Genomic DNA, 25,243 nt, shown 5'->3' with positions numbered 1-25,243 from the left:
ACGTGCCTGACTGGGTAGCTCTGGGCTGAATTTTAGTAAGTATGTGCAAGGGTAAGAGCGAGCAAGGGTAAGAGCAGATGGCTTAAGTGTGTCACCTGCTTTTCCCCTTGCTGATCAGATAGGCCCTACAACCAACTGTCACATGCAGTGGGGTCACCTTGCCTTGTGTTGCTTGTGTAGGAAAAATGCCCTCATTTCTAGCAAAGGGAAAGACAATTAAGGGAAGAAGAAGGGAAATGAGGCAGGACTAAGGACTGGCCTAGTGAGGGTGGTCCTTGGTGTCAATTTGCCTGAATGCCGCTCAGCACAGCTGTTCCTTGCGGAGCCTTTCTCTGAATCCCCAGGGTACATAGGTCTTCCTGTTTTAGCATCCTGTGCCTTCCCCCTTGCTCCCCTAACAAAATAATTAAACATTTATTTGTGCAGTAAATTGTTAACCATGTGTCCTCCGCCAGACATGGTTCCACAAGAGCAGGACTATTTCTGTCTCGTTCACCACCAGATTCTTAATCCTTGTCCTCGGTTCTCCAGATAGAAGGCTCTCAATAGATATTTGCAGAGTAGATGAAAACATGAATCTGCCATGAGCTTTCTGGCCTTTTGTGTTTCTGGGAACTCGAGGCAGCAAACTGGATTAACTTTGTGACAAAACTGCCTCAATTTATCAGATAGCCCTGGCTCAAATTTACATTTCTCTCCCAAGAACAAATTCCTAGGTGAGGCAGAGGTAGAACAAACAAGCTCCCATTTGGAGTACTGCAGCCTCGTTCTGCCTGGGGCAACAGTCCCCTCAGTCAAGGCCTCATTCCATTTGCGTCAGGCTTTGGGAATTCAGCAAGGAGTTAGACAATGCCCCCGGTCCACTAAGAATTCACCTTCTAGTAGAAGAGACCAAGATTAAAAAGCAGGTAATATAATTTCAGGTAGTGATGGGGACCATGTTGAAAATAAAACATGATGAGGTGATGTATGTCATAGTGACTGAGGGTTTAAGGAAAATAGAGATTAGGGTGCTCAGGGAAGGCCTGCCGAGGTGGGGGACTTGAGACTTGAATAACAAAGGGAACCAATTCTCTGAAGATCTAGGTGAAGAGTATTCCAGGAAGAGGAAGACGCAAATGCCCTAAGGACAAGCTTGGTAGGTTTGAGGAAGAGAATTCAGTCCACTGGAGCACACTGAGCTTCCATATAGTGGGATGAGCTAAGTCTGACAGGGAGGTAGAAGCTGGGCCCCTATAGCATTACAGACCTTGATAAGGCATCTGTACTTTATTCTCAGTGCGATGGGAAGACAGAGGGTTTCAGCAGGGGAGAATGGGCTGCCAGGAGTCAGGGGCATGTGTTAGGAGGGGGCTAGGTGGAGGCTTGGATGAGGTGAGCTGTGGATATGAAAAGATGTAGGTTGACCGGCTGATTGGTAAACTGGACATGAGGGGAAAAGTGGGGTCAATGCTGATTCCTCAGGGTGAGTGTGGGCAACTGGGTGAAATAAATGGGACCATTTTTTTTCTTTTGGGTTAAAAACAGGAAAGAAATAGATTCTTGAGAAAAAAATACCCCACAATATTTTGTTTTGTTTATGTAAATTTTGAGACACTTTTTAGACAATCATTTGGAGATGTCAAGGGTAGATGGCTACACAAGTTTGGTGTCCAATGGAGAGAGGTCTAGGCCTGGAGATGTAGCTGTGGTATCACCAGCGTGTGAAGGCGCTTAACTCCATGGTCCTGAATAAGATCATTGATGGAAAGTATGTAGGCTAAGAGGAATAGAGGGAAGGGAGACAAACACCTTGAATGTTTAAGGCTATAATCTACGCTAATTTATTTTACTTCAGGATCTGAGTCATCCTGAGAGTTATTTCAATTCTTCACCATACTTTGTATTTGTACCTCTAAAGAGTCACCTACTTTTATTAATGAGGCATTTGGTATAAAACGTGTTACTGTAAACTATCCGTAATCACATTCTAGAAATCAGTTGGTGGGTAACAGATGCACACATGACCAAGGGAAATGTCAAAACCCACTTCCCATGGCTGTTCCTCTTGCTTGTACACATCTATTTTTAACACACGTGATTGCAAGGCAATTCCCTTGTCACTTGAGGGAACTGTGTTTCCCAACGGAGACCCACAGTCACTGGACACAGAGAGTGGCATGCTGCCGTGTGCCAACATTTACTGTCACTGATTTGATGACAGAACTCAAACCACAAGGAAATTTAAGAATGACCTTTGGTAGCCTGTGTTGGGGGAGGGTAGCAGTGGAAGAAGAGTGGTAAGTGGTTGCGGAAAGCCAGTTCTATAGTTCTAAGGGTTTCCTAACATGGCAAAATTTCTCAGAAAGCTTTGCTAATTTAGGACTTGGGGCCTAATTATCAGAAGAATTTACTCATCCATTTCCTAAGAGCTGATGCTTAATAAACTCTCAGCTCAGTGAAGTTCATTCTTTTCTAATATGTGGTGGGTTTTGATCCAATAACTTGAGAGAGGAAACTTGAAGATTCAAACCATAACAAGAGCTGTATTTCCACGATTGAAAAAAGCTCATTATCACTTAACAGTTTGTACTAGCTACAAATAAACAGCTTATTTGGGAGTCAAAATCAGTTATTCCACCTAAGTGGCACTGTGTAAAGGCAGCCTGTTTTTCAACCAGATGCCCTTGGTTTGAACCCAGACTCTGAAACTTACTGGGAGATTCATGTACTACTTTTAATTTTTAGTTTCATCATCTGTAAAATGGGTATTATTGTTATGCCAGAGCCCTGTAAGGACTGAGATGTGCTTTGAAAACCACTGGGTACCACATAAACCTTTAAAGGTGGAGAAATCCTTATATATTCCCATTTTTTCAGAAAGACAAAAGAATTCCCACCTCCACGAATCCCCGGAGTTTGTGAACCCAACCACAGAAGGACTGGGCTTTAGTTGTTACATCTCACTCTGCCAGGCAGGATGTGGGTGAATGGAAATCTCCGTGATAGTGACTGAATATGGCCCATTAAGAGCAGAGTAACCTTGGTTATATCAGATTAGGAAGAACCAAGCATCTTTTGGTTTCTGTCACACAAAACTCTGTTCTCTTTCACACTTTAGTATTCTGAACTTCATCTGGCTCACTACTCCATATGCTTTCTGGTCTCACTTACAGGAGGTTTTAATGCCCCTTTCTTCAAAGTTAGACTCATTGGTGGTGGTGATGGTGGTGGGGGTAGGGAGATTAAATAATATTCATTGACCTTAAAGCCTAAATGATGGGCCCCAGCAATTACAATTTATAGATTTATACTCCAAAGAGACTCATGAAAGTACTCAAAGATGCATGGGCAAGACATTGCAGCATTGATTGTAATACTAAAGAACTAAAAACAACCAAAAATCCTAGGAGATTTATTAAATATTTTACCATATTTTCATATCATGGAATATGATACTTTTACAAATAATAAGATAGAACTATATTTTCTGACACTGGGACATATATAGTAGGTTTATTACTATATAAAAGAACAAGGTACAGGACATTTATAAAATAATTCTGTGTATAAAATAAGATAGAAATATATCTGTATATTTATAAAAATTTTCTTAGGAGATATATAAGATGCTGTTAAGAGTAGCTATTTAGGGATAAAGGAAATAGATTTTTAATTTTCACTTCATATGCTTATGTCATGATCATAGATCAATTTTTACTATATACAAATCAAAATTAGTTAAAACTAGATTGCACAATGGAACAAAAACTTATATTACTTAGGACATCTGGTTTCTTTCTTTAAAAAAAAGATTTTGTTTATTTATTTTTAGAGGGGAAGGGAGGGAAATAGAGAAGGAAACATCAATGTGTGGTTGTCTCTTCTGTGCGCCCTACTGGGGACCTGGCCTGCAACCCAGGCATGTGCCCTGACTGGGAATTGAACTCCCAACACTTTAGTTCAGAGGCCAGTGCTCAGTCCACTGAGCCATACCAGCCAGGGCTGAATTATTTGTTTTTAAATGGTTAATTTTGTTATATTAATTTCATTTTAGTGAATTATTATTTTTTAAAAAGCTACTAGAATAAATGCCTGCAACCAAGGCATGTGACCTGACTAGGAATCGAACCAGCAACCCCTCTCTTTGTAGGCTGGCACTCAATCCACTGAGCCACACCAGCCAGGGAAGGACATCTGGTTTCAAGTTACAAAAACCAACTCAAGCTACAAATGAAGGAATATTTTTTCATAAGAGAAACTTGTCATATGGAACCCCACAGCAGGAAGCACAGCTGGGGCCTTAGAAACACCTGGAAGTGTAAAACCATAGGGAAATCAGGTCATAGCCTCTCTCCATCTCTTGCTTCTGCTTCTCTCCACATTTCTCTCTCTTTTATTCTCTGCAGTCCTTGCTTTTGCTTCTCCCAGTCCTCATAGCAAAACCTGGTGGTCTATGGCTCTCAAACTCAAATATTACCTGATCAGTACAGTAGAGATACTAATTTTCTTTTCCTTGATCCTAACTTCAGATTACCCTAGAGTCTCTGATGAGCTCAGCTTGTGCCCAGTTTCCAGCCCTTTTCCAGTCTAGAGTAGCCAGTGAGATGGGGTCCTGTGGCAGTGAATGACTACTGATGGCCCATTCAGGTTGAGAAGAAGGAAAGTTATCATGGACAGGCACTCAAAAAAGCATCCCAAGCAAAAGTAGGTATTAGATGCTTTTGGAAAACTCAAGGTGCTGGCTCACTGGGTTGTAAATGATGCTATTTTTAATTGCCAAGTCACTAATTCACTTTTTTGGGGTCATGCCACAGATTTATTCTGCTATGATAGTTCACACTATGAACTTGTAGAGAAGTAATACTGTCTACAAAAGAGAATAATTTGAAGACTATAAAGTACAGTTGACCCTTGAACAACCTGGATTTGAACTGCACGGGTCCACTCATAGTGTGGAGTTTTTTTTAAATAAGTATACAATCGGCCCTCCATATTACCAAAGTTTCACATTTGTAGATTCAACTAACTGCAGATGGAAAGCAGTATATTTGATCCATGGCTGCAAGTCTGTGGAGGCAGATGGCTGACAATATATATTGTTCTATACCACATTATATAAGAGATTTGAGCATCAGGATTTTGTCCTGGGACCAATCCTCTGTGAATACTGAGGGAGCACTATAGTTAAATTTTACTATCAATAGTTGGATTTTTGACTGGGTTGGGGAGGGGGCGGGTTAATGCCTCTAACCCCATTGATTAAGGGTCAACTGCACTCCCTTTAGATATATTTAGTAGCTTAACTGTGCTAATATCTAATCAATTAACACAGGCTGGAGTACTTGGTGACTGATGCAACTCAGCCATCACATACTGGGCAGTGTTGAAATTATGAGAAACAAATACTTTCTATTACCAGAAGATATTTCTTCTCAGTCTTCAATCAACCGACATACCAGGGACTAACTAAAAGGTTGTTGTTCAAATATATTTTTAAGATGCATTGGAAGTAAAATAAAGGACTAGAAGTATTCTACATAGACGTTGTATAGTTGTATATGTCCATCCATCCATCCATCCATCCATCCATCCATCCATCCATCCATCCATCTATCCACCCTTTCATTCATCCAATACTAAAACCCAAATAAAGGGTTTTCTGTACATCTATCTTTGAACTTAAAGGTCTGTTGTTAATACACAAAGAAAACAACAGTAAGCTCATTTGATCCCCCTTTGGACTAAGTCCCATGAGGTAAAGGCCCATGTTCATCATGCTCACTGCTATGTCCTTTCTATCTTCATCATGTCTGGTACTTCATAAGTATCTCTAAAAAACCCCCCATGTTAATTGAATGTAAACATACATACAGGAAAGTGCACAGGTCGAAAATGCACAGCATGATACATTTTCATGCCATTAACACTACACCAAAATCAGGAACTGGCAGATTAGTAGCACCCCAGAAGACTCTCATGCTCCCTCTCAGTCACCACCCCTAAAAAGGATAAACACCATCCTGACCTCGATTACTGTGGATTAGGTTTGCCAGATTTTGGACTCAGGTAAATGGAACTATGCAGTATGCACTCGTTTGCAATGGATCTGGCTCCTTTTGCTCAACATTATGCTTGCATGTAGTTTAAATATGTTCATTCTTTTCCTAAATAACATTATTTTATATGGATATATCACAATTTATTCATTCTTTTCTTGATGGATATTTGGGTTTGGGGCTCTTAAAAGTAATATTGCTATTAATATTCTTGACTATGTCTTTTGGCACCCATGCACACATTTCTGTTGGAAATATAACCAGAAATAAAACTGTTAGGTGAATTCCCCCTTGCATATGTTGGACAATAGTAGAAACTGTCAAAGTTTTCCACGTGGTTAAACCAATTTACATTCTTCTTCTTTTTTTAGAGTTTATTTTTATTTATTTTTTAGAGAGAGGGGAAGGGAGGGAGAAAGAGAGGGAGAGAAGCATTGATGTGAGAGGGAAATCTCATATATGCCATGACTGGGGACCAAACATGCCACCCAGGCATGTGCCCTGACCAGGAATTGAACTGGTGACCTTTTGCTTTGAGGGATGACACCCAACCAACTGAGCCATACCAGTCAGGGCAATTTACATTTTTCTTAACAGTATATGAATTTCAGTTACTACTCAATGCTTGTCAACAACGTGAAATTATGTCTTTTAAAGAGTAACCATTCTGGTGGATCTGCAGTGTATCTCATTGTGGCTTTAATTTGCTTTTCTCTGAAGACTAATGATGTCGATAACCTATTCATATGCTTTTGCTCATATGTGAAGTGCCCTTTAAATATTTTGCTCATTTTTTCTTTTAATTGGGTTATTAGTCCTTTTTCTTTTTGAAGGAGTTCCACATGTATTTTGGATATAAGTCTTTTGTTCACATATAGGTATTATAAATATATTCTTCCACCCTATGGCTTGCCTTTTCATTCTCTTAATGATATTTTTTGATATGTAGGACTTATTTTAATGTGATCCAATTAATCAAGATTTTCTTTTATGGAATTTCCATGCTTTTTGAGTCTTATTTAAAAAATCTTTAACTGCCTTCAGGTTATGAAGATATTCTATGTTTTCTTATAATCATTTTGCCTTTCACACTTAGATCTAAAATATAACTGGATTGATTTTTGTGTATGGTGGTGTCAAAATTCAATATCTAATTGCCACCACCATGATAAAGCCATCCTTGTCATAATTCAAGTGATTATATATGCTCTTATGTATTCCTGGATTCTCTATTCTATTTCGTTATTTAATTTGTCTATTCTAGTGCCAATACCACATTGTTTTATTTAGTTTTACAATGAATCTTGATATCCAACTTCATTCTTGTCAATGTTACCTTGGCATTCTTGGTCTTTTGCATTTCCATTCAAATATTAGAATCCCTTTGTCAATTTCCACAAGAAAAACCTGACATTTTGTCCAGCTATTGAATTAATAGGTCAGGAGAAAACTGACACTATTAATATCTATAATCTTCCAATCACTGAACATAGAATATCTTTCCATTTATTTAACATCATCTTTACTTTCTCCTAATGATGTTTTATAGGTTTTCTGGGATAGAGGTTCGGCCCATCTTTGTTAGATTTATACTTTAGGTATCTGATGTTTTACTTGCTGCTATTGTAAATGTTCTTGCTTTTTGTTTTAATCTCATACTACACTTAGTTAACTTGAAAGGTGCAAGGCACACTCCACAGCAATAGAGCATCTTCAGTTTGTTGGAATGCCTGGCAGGTACTCAGTTTCTTTTTGTGCCCTTACCCACATGGAGTATGTATGCATGCTACAGGTAATATCTTACCATTTTTTCCAGCTTTATAAATATATAATTGTGAATAAAAATTGTATGTATTCAAGGTGTATAACCTGATGACCTTATATGTATGTACACTGTGAAATAGTCACAATATATTCACAATAGCCAAGATATGGAAACAAACCACTTCAATGTTCATTTACAGATGAATGGATAAAGAAAATGTGAGACACATACACAAACAAACACAATATATACACACTCGATGGAACATTAGCAAACAGGAAGAAGGAAATTCTGCCATTTGTGACAATATGGATGAATGAAACTGGAGGACATTATGCTAAGTACATTTGAGGCAAGATAAGAAGCTAGGGCAATTCCTTGACAATTGGAATAAGGGAAACTGAGACAAAATAATTAAACAAGGCAAAAAAATTTGAGAAATTTACAGCCAGCCAGCTAATGAATCACAAGTTGTTATCTTCCCTAACAAAGGACACTTAGAAGCAAATGGGTTACACATTCCAGATCATATAGGGGCAGACCGGCCATGGTCCTGGTCTGTCTTCAATGATGTGCTTTAAAAATTAAACTAACCAGACAATAACCTTAACCCCTCTATATGCACATTTTGATTAATCAACATATTGAAGGACACATCTGCAAAGCTAATGAATATTCTCTTAGAACCGTCCCTGGAGACCTCCTCTAGGATTCCTGCTGGCTAAAGAAAGATAAAAAGCCTTAAGACAAAGGACCCAGCAAGCCCATGCCTTTCTCCCTTAGGCATGTATCATCTCTGCTCTGTCTCTTAAACTCTAAGGGTCCCCAAAAGACTTGCAACCAAGGGAGCAGTGGGCAGTGGCAGCTTGTGTAGGGCTTAGCTCCTGAACCTGTCTCCAAAGCCACATTTTCCTTGACTTTCCTGCAAACTGACAGTAGATTCACCTTGGCTCACTTCTGTCACTTTTACTTCTCAGTGAGTTCATGCAGCCCAGCGTGGCCCACTTCTTTCTTATAGCTCTACCAAAAAGCCAAAGCAGTCCTGCCTAGGCTCTCTCCTGTGCCTTTTTCTATCCTAAGCCCTTTCTTCATTTCACTGTTCCTAGATTTAATAAACAGACTCTCAAAATCACTTGGACTCATTTGGGGAATCTTTCCTGCATGAAATTAAGAACCCATACACTGGTCTGAGGCAGACCTGCTGTGGGCCCAGGACAAACACTATATGATCTCATTAACATGTGAAATCTAACAGAAAGTAGACTGATGGTTGCCAGGGACTGGGGCAGGTGGAAATGGGAGGATGCTGGTCAAGGTGTGCAAAGTTTCAGCTGTGAAGATGAGTAAGTTCTGGAGTACAGGTATAAAACCATGTGACCACAGTTAACGATACTGTGTCATGTACTTGAAATGTGCTAAGTGGGTAGATCTTAGGTGTTCTCATCACAAAAAGGAAAAAAAAAGTTAAAAGTTACTGCTTTTAAAGTTTTCTTTTGTACTTGTTTATTGTTGGTTTAATAAAGAGTTAATTGAATAAATCAAAAGCAGTCAGTTCAATTGAGAAAAGATAAAACTAGTTATGTGGTATCACTTGAATAAAAATTAACTGGTTAAAATTTTTTCCCCTTAGGAAAGAATATAGAAAAGTGAGTATGTGAGATGGACATTATTCGGAAAGAGAACAGAGGTGGAATTGAGAGCAGACAGGCATCCCGCCCCTTCCAGTCCCAATCACTAGACCAGGGCTTTTTCTTTATTGAAGCATCTGGCCTGCAGGTGTGATTTGTTTGACTGTCACAATAAATTTTTAAAATAAATTGAATCAACATGTACAATTGGGAGATTTAAAAAATATATGGTCATCTAGATTTTCTTGAAAAATTTGAAATCTAACACGCCAGGCTTCAATTGCTGTATGGTCACATTAGGCAGGCACTGAGCCAAGCACAGGGTTCTGGGTTTCTAGTTTTCCACGTCCTTGTGGCTTGTGGCTTCTGAAGTGGACTCACTTAACTCCCAGACTAGCTTCATTTTTTGAATTCTCACGTCCCAGTTCTCTCGTCATCCTTTAGTTGGCTTTTGTCCCATCTACTCCAGCAGATTTGCTCTTTTCAATGTCCTAACTGACTGAAATCTTGCCAAATCCAGTGGCCAGTTCTTTGTCTTCATTGCACGCAGGCTCTTGCTACATCGCAATTTCCCAGATTGCCCATGCCCTCCTTGAAGTCACGATCTTGAGAGCTTTCATGATGCCAGGCTCCCCTGATTTCCCTTATATCATCCAAGGTTAGTCTGTAGTCCTTCTGCCTTGTTTTGACCACATTGTCAGATTCTTAATGTTGTCCCCCAGAGCTCTGTCCTCACTTTTCTCTACCTACCTTCTCCATCTAAATGAGCTTACCCAGGAGGGCAGAGTCTTCATCATGTTTGCCCCTCTATCTCCAGTGTCTGTAAAAATGACTAACACAGGAGAGGAGCTTGATAAATGTGGGTGGAAAGAATGAGTGCAAACATTGGGAGTGAGGATTCCCAATGATTCTTGCTTTCCAGTATCATCAAGCTTTCTCCCACTCCTGGATTCTCCCTGCTTTACATGGGATTGAAGACACATGGCATTAGTTCAAATATTAATGAATTTGGGTGGCTGTGAAGCTGGGGAGATCCCAGCCTGGCTGAGGACATTGGATCTTGTCCTCCTAGCCCTTCGACCCTCCCCTGAAGGCCCTTAATAAAGTGGTTTGATCCCACTCCCCCAAAATTAATTTAACAAATATTTACTGGAAATAAAAGATGCAGAAAGTGAAAATTTTCTGTTGTTCCATTTCATATACATGGTCAAGCAAGTTTAAAAAATATAGAAATATACAATATTACCTTGCAAAAAAGGCAAATATAGTCTGGGGTCTCTGGATCAGCTATGACTCAATAAAGCTCCTAATAGGGATGAGATACCTTTAGAAAATCTTTTTTTTTTTTTAATATCTCAATCAGATGTCCTCTTCTTCTAACATTTCTAAGAAAACACCCATGATATTTCTGTTTATCATATTACCTGCTTTACTTAATAATAATTACACCGAAAAACTGCTTTAATTTATAAAAGTCTCCCTTCCTGTCTGAAAGTAGAGTGTTCTTATGAAACATTTCATAAGCCAGAATGGGGTAAAGCAAAGCAGTTGCCTTAGGACACGTCTTGCTAATGGACACACAAAGTAATCAAGATGGAGCGCAGATGCTCACAGACACAGGTCAAAGCTACGGAGGCCTGGTGCTGCGGTGCTGAGCGTGGTTCCCGAGAAGGAGCCTGGTGGCGCCCCTCTCGCTGCTCAGGGTGAGCGCTGCCTCCATAACAAATTTGAAAGCAGGTGCTAATGTGGGTCTTTCATAAAAGCAAAGTGGCCTAAAGCAAATTTTAGGAAAGTGGGGGACACCTGTATTCTTTACCATTGCCATTGCCATGGACAAATGTCTCTTCATTACTTTTGTAGCTTTGGCTTTACTGTTTATCAGACAATGTGCTATGGATCCCAGAATACTTTGCATTTCTGCATCGATGGTCATAAAAGACTGAATTTTCTCTTTGCCAAGTGTCCCAATGAGACTTCTTTCCAAAAATAGATCACTACAGGGTGGGGCAAAAGTAGGTTTATAGTTGTTCATATGGAAAATAATACAATAATTAAGAAATAATAAAAGAATAAACTCTGTTTTGTGTACTCATAACTGTAAAGCTACTTTTGCTCAACCCATGTATATTAAAGACACATGTCACAAGAAAGGTATTATCTGTGTGTGCATACATTAAAATACAAAGCAAACTGAATAGCCTTCATTTTAGGCACGATATACTTCTATACTTCATGCTGTACATTTATCGGTGTTAAAGCTTAGAAGCCAGGGAAATTCTCTCCTTTCTGTTAGTCTTTCCCTAGCTGTAACTTCTTCCCCATAGGTGGAGACTTTCCTTTCTACTAAACACTTTCTAGAGATTCAAGTACTCATTTTCTGAATACATTTAGATGAGCTGTTTTGTCTCAGCCAAAAGGCTTCTTTCCACATGTGTATGGAGCTTTCTAAATACGGAGTACACAAACCACTTCTGCATCTTTTAGAGTTGCAGTAAGGGTAAGATGAGGTCTGCTTATTTTAGGAAGCAAACCGACACGTAAAGGGAAGGCTGTGAGGACCATAACAAGGCTGGCTGGATGGCTACTTGCTGGGTGTAAGCCTCTGAGCTATTTTATAAAGATGATTAATTACAGCATGTGCCTAATCACACGATATCAGAGCCCAGCTGTCTGGGAATGAAAGCTAGAGGGATATGCGTCAGCTCTAGGTGAAATCCAATATCCAAGGCAAGAAACATTCTCTATCCTTTCCACGCTCATTGCTCCACCCATGCGTTTGATGTTAGGCTCCTAATAATTCTTGCTCTCTGGTCTGTCAAGAATTCCCCCACTCCTGAATTTTTTTCTCTCTGCTGACAAACGAGCTCAAAACACCCATTTAGGTGGGATTGAGGATATATGGTCTTAATTCAAGAATTAACAAATATTGATTAAGCAGCAGAGACTATTCTAGACTTTGTAGATATGGAGGTTGACACGACAGTCAAGATGCTCTTCTCAGGGAATTTACATTCCAGGGTAGAAGGGGAGGGTGGTGGGGAAGTCAGTAAACAAATAAATGAACAAGATAATGCCAGAAAGCATCAAGCACCATATAGAAAATAAGAGAGGGCAATGAGACTGTTAGAGAAGGATGAGGCATGGGGTGACCACCCTAGAATAGCCTGGAGCCTGGGATGGAAGTGTGCTGGGATCCACAGTGTCTGTTCCCTTCCTTCCATCTCCCTCCTCTGTAGCTTCTTTATCCATTCAGGGCCAAGCTCGCAGGAAGTGTGGCTGGATCCCCTGGGACCTGAAGCCCAGCTGCCCACTCGTCCCTTCACCTTCTGCTGGATGGCATCACTGCAATAACTCCAAGGCTTCCTCCCAGCTGTTCTAGGCCCTATTCTCATTCACTTCTCACAATGGTCAAATACAGCAGGTACTATGATCACTATGACCCTTGGTTTTCATTTTGCATACAGGGCCGAGAGACGTTCCCGAGACTTGTCCAAGGCTCACGGTTAGCAAGTGGAGGGAAGTGTACTCCTTACCACAGGGCCATGCTGCCATTCGAACCTCACCGTTTCACAGGAAGTGTAGCCCTGGCACTCACCCAACCCCCCCAGCCAGATAACAAAGATTTTCCAGGAATTCTCCACCCAACCCTCCCTCTGTAGAACTGGAAGCTAATGTTCTCACTGATGCCTGCGCACACTTGATTCCTATCACTCATGCCTGTTTAATAACTTCATCCGCCTGCGGGTTCCTGGGCATACCTAGCATATCTGAAATCCCAAGGAGATCATTTCTGGAAACCTTCCTCCTTCACATGACTGCATTTAGGTGCAGGGGGCCACGTCTTACTCATCTTCCTGTTCTGGAGGCCTGGCCTGCTCTCTGCGGCACCTGGACTGGTGAACACTTGCCTTAAGCTCTCTCACCCCCTTGGCTTCCCAGGCAGGACCCTCCCAGGCTCTCAGCTGACCTGTCTGCATGACACGCACCCCACAGACCTGCCCCCCTTCACTGCGCTGATCTCTTACCCTGGCACCTCAACCCATGCACCATGCACAGAGACTCCCAAATCTCTGTCCACAGTTCCGGTGTTATTCTGATTTGCTACAGTTCCCTGGCATTTCCAGGGACCGATACTCCCAGGTATCAAAATCAAAAGGATTTGTAGAAATGGTGATTTTATTCTCAGAGAATATGGCTAGAATCAGAGTCGAGCAGTACTTCTGAAAGCACTGTGGCTCATGAGTGAGACATACTTGTGTCTATAGGGCACTGGAAAAAACTCAGAATACTCAGTCACAACATAACCAGATGTACCAGTCGGTACACACTACTCTGGGTCCTGGGAGGAGCCCGGCAACCAGGGATGGAGAAGGGGTTGTGGAGGCACTGGCAGCCTCCCTCCCATGGCAGCCATGGCTCCTCAGTCCTGCCCCTCCATCCCCGTGGTCTACAGAGGCTCCCTCAGAAGCACCCTCTACACAGCATTCCTGGTCGTTGCTATCAATTGCTCAGCATGTATATAAGAAAACTATCTGCAGTGGGAATAAGTGCCTGGGATATGATACATACAGATTAGTATCCCACATGAACAGATAAGAGCAGGATGGTGGTACAGATGACAGGCAAGAAATGTGAGTAGAGAACAGTGGAAATACAGAGTTGCCAGTTTTACTAGGGACGCATGTGGGGAACACAAGCGGATGACATCAGAAGAGACTCTATAATAGAGGCATTATTTTCTCCCAGCGAGCCCGTCACTCAAGTCTCCCAGGGCCTCAGCTTACTATTGTGTGACTTTGGAGAGGTTACTTAATGTCTCAGAGCTTCAGTTTCCTATTCTGTAAAATAAGGTTAATAATAATACCTACCTGTGTTGGGCTGTGGCAAGGACTGGACAAATTAATCTACGTAGAGTGTTTGGAAACTGCCTGGTTCACAAAAAGTGCTCAACTGGTAGTTGACATTACCTCTTAAATCCTTTCAAGGCTAAAAGCCCAAGGGTCTCTGATTTCACGGGGATGTCTAACGGTTTCATTGAGAAACTCTATGCTTAATCATGTAGCTCTGCACACTGACAGCCTTCCTTTCCCTGGGTCTCAGGGGCAGCTAGTCAATGACACACCGGTCCCTAGTCACAGTGGTGGTGGCGGGGGGCAGCAGGAACCATGTGTCAAAGGGTAAGTTCAAGTTGTGTGGTTGGGGTTCTGTGGCTGTACCTCAACACTGGGCAGGTGGGGGAGCGGGGGTAGCATCAAATGTAAAGTACAAAAAAACAAAATAGTGATTAGAGGTATAGAGATAAAGGAAGCATTAAAAAAAATTCCCTCAAAAACTACACAAAAATAGAAATGTGTTTCTGATTGGCATTCAATGCAAACAGCCAAAGTAGAAGCCAAAATTGATGCCCAGTGAAGATTTCTGGGGGCAGCTTGATTTTCAAGTCACTTGGATGGATCTGACCCATAATTTATTTTATTTTGAATTGCATAGCTGCTTTTTTAACTGAGAAGTGCGGGTTAGGATGAATTGAAGACTTGTCAGCAAGTGTTGCCTGTGGGGGCGAATGGCAGACAGAGAAAGTATATTTCAATGGAGGAGATACAGAGAAATAATTGAGGGGAAGGCGGGTTCCTTCAGCACAAGGGGTGGGCAGACATGCCGGGTCATTGGTTACAGTCTTTGGGAGACCGTCGTGGATATGGAGCTAGGACTTCCAATTACTTATTCTAAGTGGGCAGATATAGAAATGGAAGCGTTATGCTATGAAATCAACTCAGCCACCCACAGTCAGAGTAAGCCCTGCAGTTTCTTTTGAAGTCTATATTATTATGTCTTTCCGAGAACAAACAGGCGTGTTCACAAAACATAGCCCGTCACCTGTGCGGTGTGAGTGCAGCTCCTTTGTTCATGTTCGGATTTTTGCTTTCCTGTCTTTCCTCTTAAATGTGTCTGGAGGTAAAATGAGAAGACATTTCAATGATTGCTTGCATGCAAAGACTCTCATTTCACCATCAGATCTTTTCTTTTTCAACTTTGGGGCTGTCCTTATAGCGACCGGTAGAAAAATGACATTGTACCGATGTCAATTTGAGAAGAATTTAATATGCACAAAAGGAAAGAAAAAAGGGTATTATTAGATTTCTGTATGAGTATGAAAGAACCTACACAACTGATGCATCTGAATTTACATTGATATACGTTGTGTTTTTAACTTTATTTTTGCCTGTGCTCCTCTGTGTCAATAAATGCTGATGCATACTGCACGCACATTATGATGCTAGACATTATCTTAGGGGCCATCAAGTATTGACTTGCGTTCCGTCTTCACAGCAACTTTAGGAACTGCGTACTGTTCTCATTTCCATCTTACAGATGAGAAATTGAGGCCTAGCAAAATGAATTGATCAAGATTAATTGCACAGCTAGTAAGTGAAGGGCCAACGCTCAAACTCAGGCAATCTGCCTCCAGATCCCTTATACATTATGCTACATACTTTAGGTTTTTTTATTTCATCTCTTTGACGGATCTATCTATACAATTCCAAAATATCCCTCCAAGTAGCTCTCCTCAGCATTTCATCTGTGGTTAAGAACCATAAGCATTCATTACCATCTGTATGTTGCATTGTGTGCCCGCCACCCAAAGTCAGATCTTCTTCCATCACCCTATGTTTGACCCCCTTATACACATGATGCACCATAGAATTGTATACTTGAAATGTATATAATTTTATTAACCAATGTCACCCCAATAAATTTAATAAAAGAATAGGAAATGTGTATTTGTAGCCATTCCCTATAATACTAAATTATGCAACAGCATATGTGGACAGAAAAAAAAGTAGAGAACACTCATGATATTTGGATATCTATTATATTGTGTTTTTAATAAAGGTTCCTCACGCTACATGAGGGAAAAAAAAACATGAGTATTGACACAAACACCCTGTAGGTCTCACTCACAGGCTATAACCGGGAATTCTGAACTCAGCCCTTGGCGGGCACTCTGCAAGGCTGCTGTTTAAGCCCAAGGGAAAGACCTTTTTTTCCCCATTTCTACTAAAACCATTTTTTGGTTATGTTTATCATTTTTATTTTTTATTGGATTCTTCCATTGCCATTTATTCCCCCCATACCCTCTTCCACCTACACCCCCCCCCCATCACCACACTCTTGTCCTTGTCCATGGGTTCTTTCTCGTTTTTCTTTTTTGCTTGATCCCCCCACCACCCCAACCCTCCCAACCTCCCCAAGATCTGTCAGCCTGCTCTCTGTCTATCAGTCTGTCTCTATTTTGCATGTTTGTTCATTAGATTCCACATGTGAGTGAGATCATATGGTATTTTGTCTTTCTCTGACTGGCTTATTTCTCCAGCATTATGTTCTCCAGGTCTATTCATACTGCTGCAAAGGCTAAAATTTTCTCCTTTTTTACAGATGAGTAGTATTCCATTGTGTAAATGTACCACAGCTGTAAAACCATTTCTTTAAATGAACCTAAGGGTGATTTATTTTTAACTAGTCTTTCATCATAATTATAAAGATAATTGAAAAATTTAAACATGAAAAAAGATATAAAATTCTTCCCTCTTATCCCTTCTTCCCAGAGGTAAATACTGTTTCTTTTTTTATATCATTTGTTTATTGTTATTCTATTACAGTTGTCCCAATTTTTCCTCCTTCGCCCTCCTCCACCTACCCCACCCTCCATTCCCACAATTAATTCCCACTCTGTTGTCCATGTCTGTGGGTCATTTACACATGTTCTTTGACTAGTCCCTTCCCCTTTTTTCCACCATTACTCCCTCCTCCTCCCCAACCCATCTGGTCACTGTCAGCCTGTTCCATGTTGCCATGCCTGTCATTCTATTTTGTTCATTTGTTTACTTTGTTCATTAGATTCCTCTTCCAAATGAGGTCATATGGTATTTGCCTTTCACTGTCTGGCTTATTCCACTTAGCATAATATTCTGTAGTTCCATCCCTGCTGTCACAAAAGGTAGGAGTTCCTTCATTCTTTCTGTTGCGTCGTATTCCATTGTGTAAATGTAACACAGTTTTTTGATCCACTCATTTACTGATGGGCACTTACACTGTTTCCAGCACTTGCTATTGTAAATAGTGTTGCTATGAGCATAGATGTGCATATATTTCTTATACATCCCTCCAGAAATTCATGTTTCCTGTTAGTTTTTATACAAGCGGGAGCATATATTTCCTTAAATGCATTAAAAAAAAAATTATTAACTATCTCCTAGGTGCCAGGCACTGGGGATACAGCAGGGAATAATATGGAGGTCCCTGCCATTGTGGAACTCGTGTTTTCATGATTTCATACTAGAGAATGATCCAGAATTCTTCAAGTTAGTTTTTCCCCTCCTGACTGTATTTCTAAAGAAGCTAGGGAAAATCTACTTTAATTAACTTCCATTACATCTAAATCCTTCAGTGCAGGAGAGAAGAGGAGCTAGGATGGACTTTGAGTAATCAGCTTACGGGAAGTCTTTGACTTTTTTTTTGCAGTTGCGTCTATGTCCTTGTTTTCCTAGGAATAGAATGTCTTTTGGGCACTGACCAAAGAACAGCTTGGACACCTCCCTTCATTTCTAGGAATTTATGATCTTAGAGAGGCAGCACTATCATCAGTTGCCATTCCAGTGTCTGAAAATGTCAGAGGCAACTATGTTTTAATTTTTTTTTTTTTTTTGGAGTAGGTCCTTGGAAAGTCCATTCTCTCAACTAGATTTGTGTTTAACTTAAAGCTAGGCTCCATTTAAAGGTACCTCTTTTGACTTTGTCACTCAGACATGGATGGAGATGTGACTTCATAAATTCTGCAGTGAGTCAAGTGTCATCCACCAGCGGATACTGTTCGCACCACATACACCCTTATTCCTCTAGCCAGATAGCTCATCCCCCTGAGTGCTTCTGATCCAGCACTTAGTAGGCGCTTCATAATTGTACCTGAATGTGACCATTTTCAATGTGAATCTCCTTAAAAGAAGGGGAAAACTAAGCCCAACTTCCAGCGCTGTGTGCCAAAGGAACTTTTAAGAAATCCTATTAGCTAAACCAACAGTGGTGACTTCCCGTCAGAGCAGGAGGTAAGAGGCACTTCCCGGCATTGACGACCTATTTGGTTTGGTCAGGTTGTTTACACGGCACCCTCATGAAGGGAGCGATAAAATAATGTATGAAATTCCTTTCTCAACCAGAGCAGTGTCCTGGCTGTCAGCTGTTAGTAGAAGGTTCTGTCAGTGACAACTTCATAACTTTGAGATATTTCAAAAGTGCTTCTTCAAGTGCTTTCAAGTGCCTTAGAAACAAGTTACAGTTGATGGAGAGTCAGTCTCTCCTTTCTTCTTAATCCTCAGTCATTAAGAGTTCAACTCAAGGAATAAACAGATTTTAGGAGATTTTAAACCCCAGTTTTTGATGATCTTTGATGTTGGTTTGCTTCTTTTTGTGCTTTATCTCCTAAGAAAATGGCTGTTGAGGCTCCCAGACAGGCTGTGTTCTCTCGCATGGGAGTGGCCCCCCGCCCTCATCTGACTCTTGGGATCCTCACTTGCTATCAAAGTCAAATTTCCTGGGCTAAAATTTCCTTTCTCACCCTGTATGAAAGGGCTGGAAAATATATTTGCTTCCCCAAGTCTCCTGGGTATGTCAACTCTTTCTTAAAGAACTGTTGGGAAGAACAGGTACTACATTGTGGGTTTCATACAGGGAATACCTAATGGCTAGGTCCTGCCTCTTTGGTGATTTCTCCCTCAAACGGCTGTGGGAAGAGGGATGTATGGGCCAACACTTTCTGCTCATCGCTTACTCAATGCGCATTAAAATCCATGTGGTCTCTCCAGTCCAGCTTTGACCTTCTGATCCATTTAGCAGGAAAATACTCTGACCAATACTTAGACCAATAGTAAGTATTAGCCATCAGTACAGGCGAGTATTAGTTAGTATTGTGTGCTTGCCTTATTTGGGGAAAATTTTGAGATTTGTGAGGCAACATCAGATAAGATTTTTTAAAAAACATGGTCTAAGTACTTCTGTTACACTAAATATTTAATATAATCATGCCGATCCTTTGTTTAGAACCCATTAGCAGTTTGTCATTGTATTTGGAATTCAATTTAAACTTTGTGCCAATGGTCCCCACAGCCCTAACAATCTGGCTTTTTCCCTAACTCTGAGGAAATCTTAAAATACAACAACCTGCATATATTTAAAATAACATGCACATATTTAAAATAAACAACTTGAATTAATGAATAAAGAACATACCCATCTTTAAAGTTTTGTTATGCCCCTTTTGAAATCCATATCTCCTTTCACACCCATTGCAACCATTCAACCATTTCACACTCAAGCAACCATTGATTTGCTTTCTAATCACTATATATTAATTTATACTTCCCAGAATTTTATATAAATATATGTACTTCTTTCCTGCCTTGTTTGACAGGGCATAATGATTTTGAAATTCATCCATGCTGTTGCATATATCAATAGTGTGTTCCTTTTTACTGCTTTTTTGTTAAATTATCATTTATATAATATTTTATTTTATGGATATACCATTAATTGTTTATCCATTCACCTGTTGATAGACATTTGGATAGTTTCCAGTTTTTGGTAATTACGAAACTTAATTAAAATATTTATTTTAAAAGGAAAGCAAAAAGAAAGTTACTACTGAAAATATAAAATAAATATTATTTGCCAGAAACAGAAGCTCCCCATAGAAATGAAGACAAAACTAATAAAGGAGTTGTACAAGTTAAAATCAACAGTGGGGCATAAACCATGCTGGGGAACCCTCTCCCTGCACGAATCAGATGGAACTCTTTTTTAGACCCTACCCCGTGGATCAATGTAAGACAATTAATAGTTATGTTCCACAGTGTATAGTTAAAAACAGTAAGTCTGGCAGATGATATGAGAGAATGTGGTGCTGTAATGTTGAGAGATGCTATTTAGTTACTCACTCATTGAGTAAAAAAATTAAATTATCAGCAACTCTACCCCAGGGTCACTGGGGATAACGGGGATCATACAGATGTGGTTTCTGTGGTTCATAGCTTATTTATGGTCTAAGCAGTAGGGACTGACAACAAGGTGAACCTTGAAGTGTGACAGCACTGTGTTAGCTCATTTTCTGGTGGCCGGAGGGAATATAGCAGGGATACTCTGACTGTGCCCATAGGAGACACCCATGTTTAAATGACCCAAAGGGTAATCAAGAGCTAGACAGGGGAGCAGAGTGAAAAGTGGGCAATGAAACAGAGATGCAGGTTCCAGGGAGAGACACTGATAAGCCAAAAAACAGTCTGGTAGGCCTGCAATCTCAGCACAGTGAGGCACGGTCAGGAGTTCTGGGTCAAAGCAGTGGAGAATTCATGCCAGTCTTTGTTTCTAACACTCTTCATCGCGTCACTAACTTCTCCCTGCCCAGGTGGTAACTAAGGTGATGTAAATACTGGTAGACTCATGGTCTACGACAGTTTTAGGAAGAAATTGTATTTGACTTCTGCCTCGTTTATGTTAAGTGGTTTACTTTAGAGAGCTAATATCGTTAGCCTATATAAAAAGAACCTGGCCCTTCCAAACTCAACCAAGCCCATGACAATCAACTTCTAACTTAATTGAAGTCAGAGAGAGAGAGAGAGAGAGAGAGAGAGAGAGAGAGAGAGAGAGAGTGGGGGGGCGGGGGGGGGGGTTAAATAAATGAAGGAAAAGCTCAGAACATCACGCACAGACCCAGAAAGTCTGAGGGATCAAAGCCATGATGGCAGGGAACAGTTAATGAGAAGAGATTTGGGGACTCAGATATGTTCTACCCAATATCCATCCCTTCCTTTTTCCTTGTTTACAAGACTCCAGTTGTATTCAGGGGTCCACTCTCCTCCTCACACGTATGGACTTCAGAGGAGAGTGACCCCACCCCTAGCCTGGAGACGGATCTGACTGGACTAAGTCAGTCCCACAGCCTAATGCCACTTGCCAATGACAGGTTTGGGCATGAGCATGTGACACAACTCTGGCCACAGAGACAATAGGGGAAGTGTGCTGGGGTAGCTTTTGGCAAAGCTTTTCTTTCTCTTACAGAGGACTGCGCAAAAGGGTTGGTTTCTCCCTCTTCTGGATTCTGCTGTCATTGGATATGACTACTGAACTGCTGTGACCACCCTGTGACCATGGGGAATGGGGAGATGAGATTGCAGCCATACCAGATCAGGGAACACTTGGGGGGCGGCAGAGCACAGAGCTGAAAGGTGCAAGACCCTTAGTGACTTCCCCGAGCCTCAGAATCACTCCTCTCTGGAGCTGCCTACTTGAGAAGTGCTCAGTTTCCTCATGTCCTCAGACATTTTGAGTTGGGGTTTCTTGGGCAAGAAGCTCCGTAACTAAAGAGTCAATTCATTCATTCAGTCAGTCAGTCATTCAATACCTACTTTCTGGGTGGTGACTCCGTACTGGGTAAAGCATTATACTAAGAGATAAAGACAGAAAATTTAAAAATGAAGTTAGAGATGGTTATGTACCTGGTTTTGCTTGATGAAATGTGAGCAGAAAATGGCATGTGTTACTTCTGGAAAGGAACTTTAAAAACCAATCCGGGATTTGTCATGCTTCCTTTTGTCTGTCATGATGCTGAGTAATTAGATATTGAGAAAGAACTTCCTTCCATTCATCTGCCTCTCCAGCGACCAGACTGAGCAAAATCCTACCCCTTTTTTCCCACATTGGATGTGCAAGGAGATTAAAAAAAATGTTGTTTTAAATCATCATGAATTTGAGGTTGTTTATCATCATGCACAGCTACCTGTCCCAGCTGACAAGCATGGGAAGTGCTTAGCACAGGCCTGGTGTTCAGGGCTCAAAAGCCTGCCTGCTGCTGATGTTGCTGCTGTTGTTTTGCTACTTAGGAGTGCCCACCTAGAGTAGTGAATTAGTAAGGCCAGCACATACCTGGAAATGTACTCGGGCTGTGACTGTCTAAAACCCAGCCATTTATAGGCTTATCAAGTGGAGAGGGTGTCAGTTAACCATGAAATGCATGATTGTACTCAGAGTTCAGTCTCCTAGACCTAAGCACCTTAAAATTCCCCCCAAACAAGATATCTTTAAACAATGACAAATATAAAGTTTTGCTTTTAATATCATAAAATTAATTGTAGCAAGATCAATTAGAAATCTGACTTCCCTACAGTTAAAAGAAAAAGAGACCTGAGAGAGAATGGATGGAATACTGAACACATAATGTTATTAAGGCTATTTGCAAAAGTACAGTGTCCAGTTCAGCAGAGTCCCGTAGTACTGAGCCCCGCTGCCGCGCCGGAGGCAGGGCGCGGCGCTCTCCTCCCACAGGAATCTTGGTCTTTAGAGATTGTCCTGGGAAGAGGAACCAGGGTGGCTAGAGTTAAGAAGCTGTCCCTAGAAAGTCCTCAGCAGAGACAGGAAGGTGTTTCGTCAAGGAGGGGGCGGGGGGTCCACATTCGCTGTCTTAAAATGCTTAAAGAGAAGCCCACTTCCTCTGAATGGGTGCAGAAAGTCAAACCAGGCTCAAAGCTGGATTCTCAGGGACACTGAGCTCAGCTCAACACGGAAAGGCGTGAGAGGGAGTGGCCGCCGCGGCGCCAGGCGGCGCCCCCGACCCCTGCCCGGAGCGGGGGCGGGAGTGGGACCGCCTCCGGCCCGGGATGCGGCAACTCGGCAACTCGGCAACTCGCGCACCTCGCGCACCTCTCCGCAGTAGGCTGGTGGCTCCTGAGCCAGGCAGGTGGCTCCGTCCGCAGGAGAACTGTGGTGCCCTAGGGTGTGAAACCGGGCAAACTGTGGGCGGCCGCGCCTGTGGGAGACTTTGCCACTCGTCCACCAGGACCTAGAGAGAAGAACCAGAGGCTCCCGATTCCTGTCCCGTACACCACCATTTCAGATACTCTGCACGGACGCGCTTGGGGGTCCCACTGACTTCAGGAAGGACGCGTGCCGCTCTCTTACCGCCAACTCGGCGGCAACTGCTGTTTGCCGCGGTGACCCTTCGCCCGTGACCCTGCGGAGCCTGGAGCGCCCCGGGAATGGCGTGGAAAGGACGCGGAGCCGGTGGGGCAGCGCGGTGTCCGCGGAGGAGCTGTCCCCGCGGCAGCTGTCCCCGGAGGCGGCGCGTCTGGCGAAGGCCTGGCAGGAGCTCGGCGAGACAGGTTGGTACTGGGGAAGTATGACTGTTTCTGAAGCCAAGGAGAAATTACAAGAGGCACCAGAAGGAACTTTCTTGATTAGAGATAGTTCGCATTCAGACTTCCTACTGACAATATCTGTGAAAACATCAGCTGGACCAACTAATCTGCGAATCGAATATCAAGATGGGAAATTCAGACTGGACTCTATCGTGTGTGTGAAGTCCCAGCTTAAACAGTTTGACAGTGCGGTGCATCTGATCGAGTACTATGTTCAGATGTGTAAGGACAAGCGGGTGGACCCAGAAGCCCACCGGAGTGGCGCCGTTCACCTTTACCTGACCAAACCGCTGTACACTTCAGCACCACCTCTGCAGCATCTCTGCAGACTCTCCATTAACAAGTGCACCAGCGCCGTCTGGGAACTGCCTTTACCGACAAGACTGAAAGATTACTTGGAAGAATATAAATTCCAGATATAAGTGTTTCTCTTTTTCTAAACACGCTTCACGAAGACGATCTCCAAGGACAGCTACGCAGAAGGGAACCAAAACCTGCTCTGGATAACAACACAAAATTCCAGGAAGGACTGAGTCAATCCAACGCAATGTGTGTCGAGGTATCTAAAGTGCCCAAGATATTTTCACCTGGGTACGGCTTCCCTTCCTAAAGCTGAGAACAGTTGATCCTTTTAAGTTAAAAATTAAATGGCCCAAGGAAGGCTGAAGGGCTGAAGGGACATTTTTATCAGAATGCCCTGCCTGTCGGAGGTTCTTGTTGTTTTTTTTTGTTTTGTTTTTTGTTTTTTTTGGTTGAAGGTCCAAGCTCCAGTAGAGAAAGGACCCCATGGAGGAGTACTGAAGAAGGGGAAGGAAATTGGCACAGGCTTTACTTCAATTTTATATGCCTGCTGATCTGAGTCTATTTTGGCCATGTGATATTTTGTATTCTGATGTACCTAGGAGTTTTGTTGATCAGATGTGCTTGTGAGTATTTATCTTCATTTTATGCAATTAACCAAATCAATCCAAAAAGTGACCATGAAATCCTGTATTTATATGTTTACTACATGTATGAACTCTCTCGTGTGAATGAGTGCTGTAAGTAATCCATTTTAAGAGAGACTTACTTCAGAGGTATTTAAAACTGGTGCAAACGAAAAAGATTGTCTTTTCCTTTAAGACTAAAGATAAGAATGTCATGCTATACAGGTGCAACCCAGTTCCTGTTAAATAAAACCATGTAAATATAGACATTTTACCCTTTGAAGTAGCTATGTCCCAACCTGTTGCCATAGATTTTTTTGGAAATGGCTTAAAAATTTCCAAGTTGTCCTTGAATGTCTAACCATGGACATCAGCAGTTGTCTCGTTTGCAAGAACTTTGACTTAATTTTCCTCCAGATCTAGGGGAAAGTCTACCTGTTTTTCAAAGGTTTATTTACCGCTGTTATTATCTGATTAGAATGTATTAAGTTAAAAAAAAAAAACCCCTAAAAATCCTGACTTAAAAAAAAGACATTTGACCTCATAATAATTATTATCTGCCCAACAATAAAAAGGGGTTGATCTTGATACAGTGAACTATCATTTAAAGTGTTTCAAAAGAGGCCCTGGCCAGTGTGCCTCGGGC

At 41.6% G+C, this 25,243-nt stretch overlaps 1 protein-coding gene across 1 annotated transcript in view; it reads left to right on the top strand.

Annotated features, from left to right (window-relative positions):
* LOC129066770 (suppressor of cytokine signaling 2-like) overlaps positions 1-24,093 on the top strand; it is a 29,860-nt gene extending 5,767 nt beyond the window's left edge. Inside the window, exons 2-3 of the mRNA XM_054568602.1 lie at positions 23,045-23,186; positions 23,371-24,093. Of these exons, the coding sequence (XP_054424577.1) occupies positions 23,045-23,186; positions 23,371-24,093 (865 nt within the window). The remainder of the gene's footprint in view (positions 1-23,044; positions 23,187-23,370) is intronic.
* The last annotated feature ends 1,150 nt before the right edge of the window (positions 24,094-25,243 follow it).

The sequence above is a fragment of the Pteronotus mesoamericanus genome, unplaced genomic scaffold, assembly GCF_021234165.1.
Source record: "Pteronotus mesoamericanus isolate MK-2021 breed Mesoamerican mustached bat unplaced genomic scaffold, CSHL_Meso_final contig_2, whole genome shotgun sequence".
Lineage (NCBI taxonomy): Eukaryota > Metazoa > Chordata > Mammalia > Chiroptera > Mormoopidae > Pteronotus > Pteronotus mesoamericanus.
Note: the sequence above shows the minus strand (reverse complement) of the source record. Positions and strands in the feature narration are given on the sequence as shown.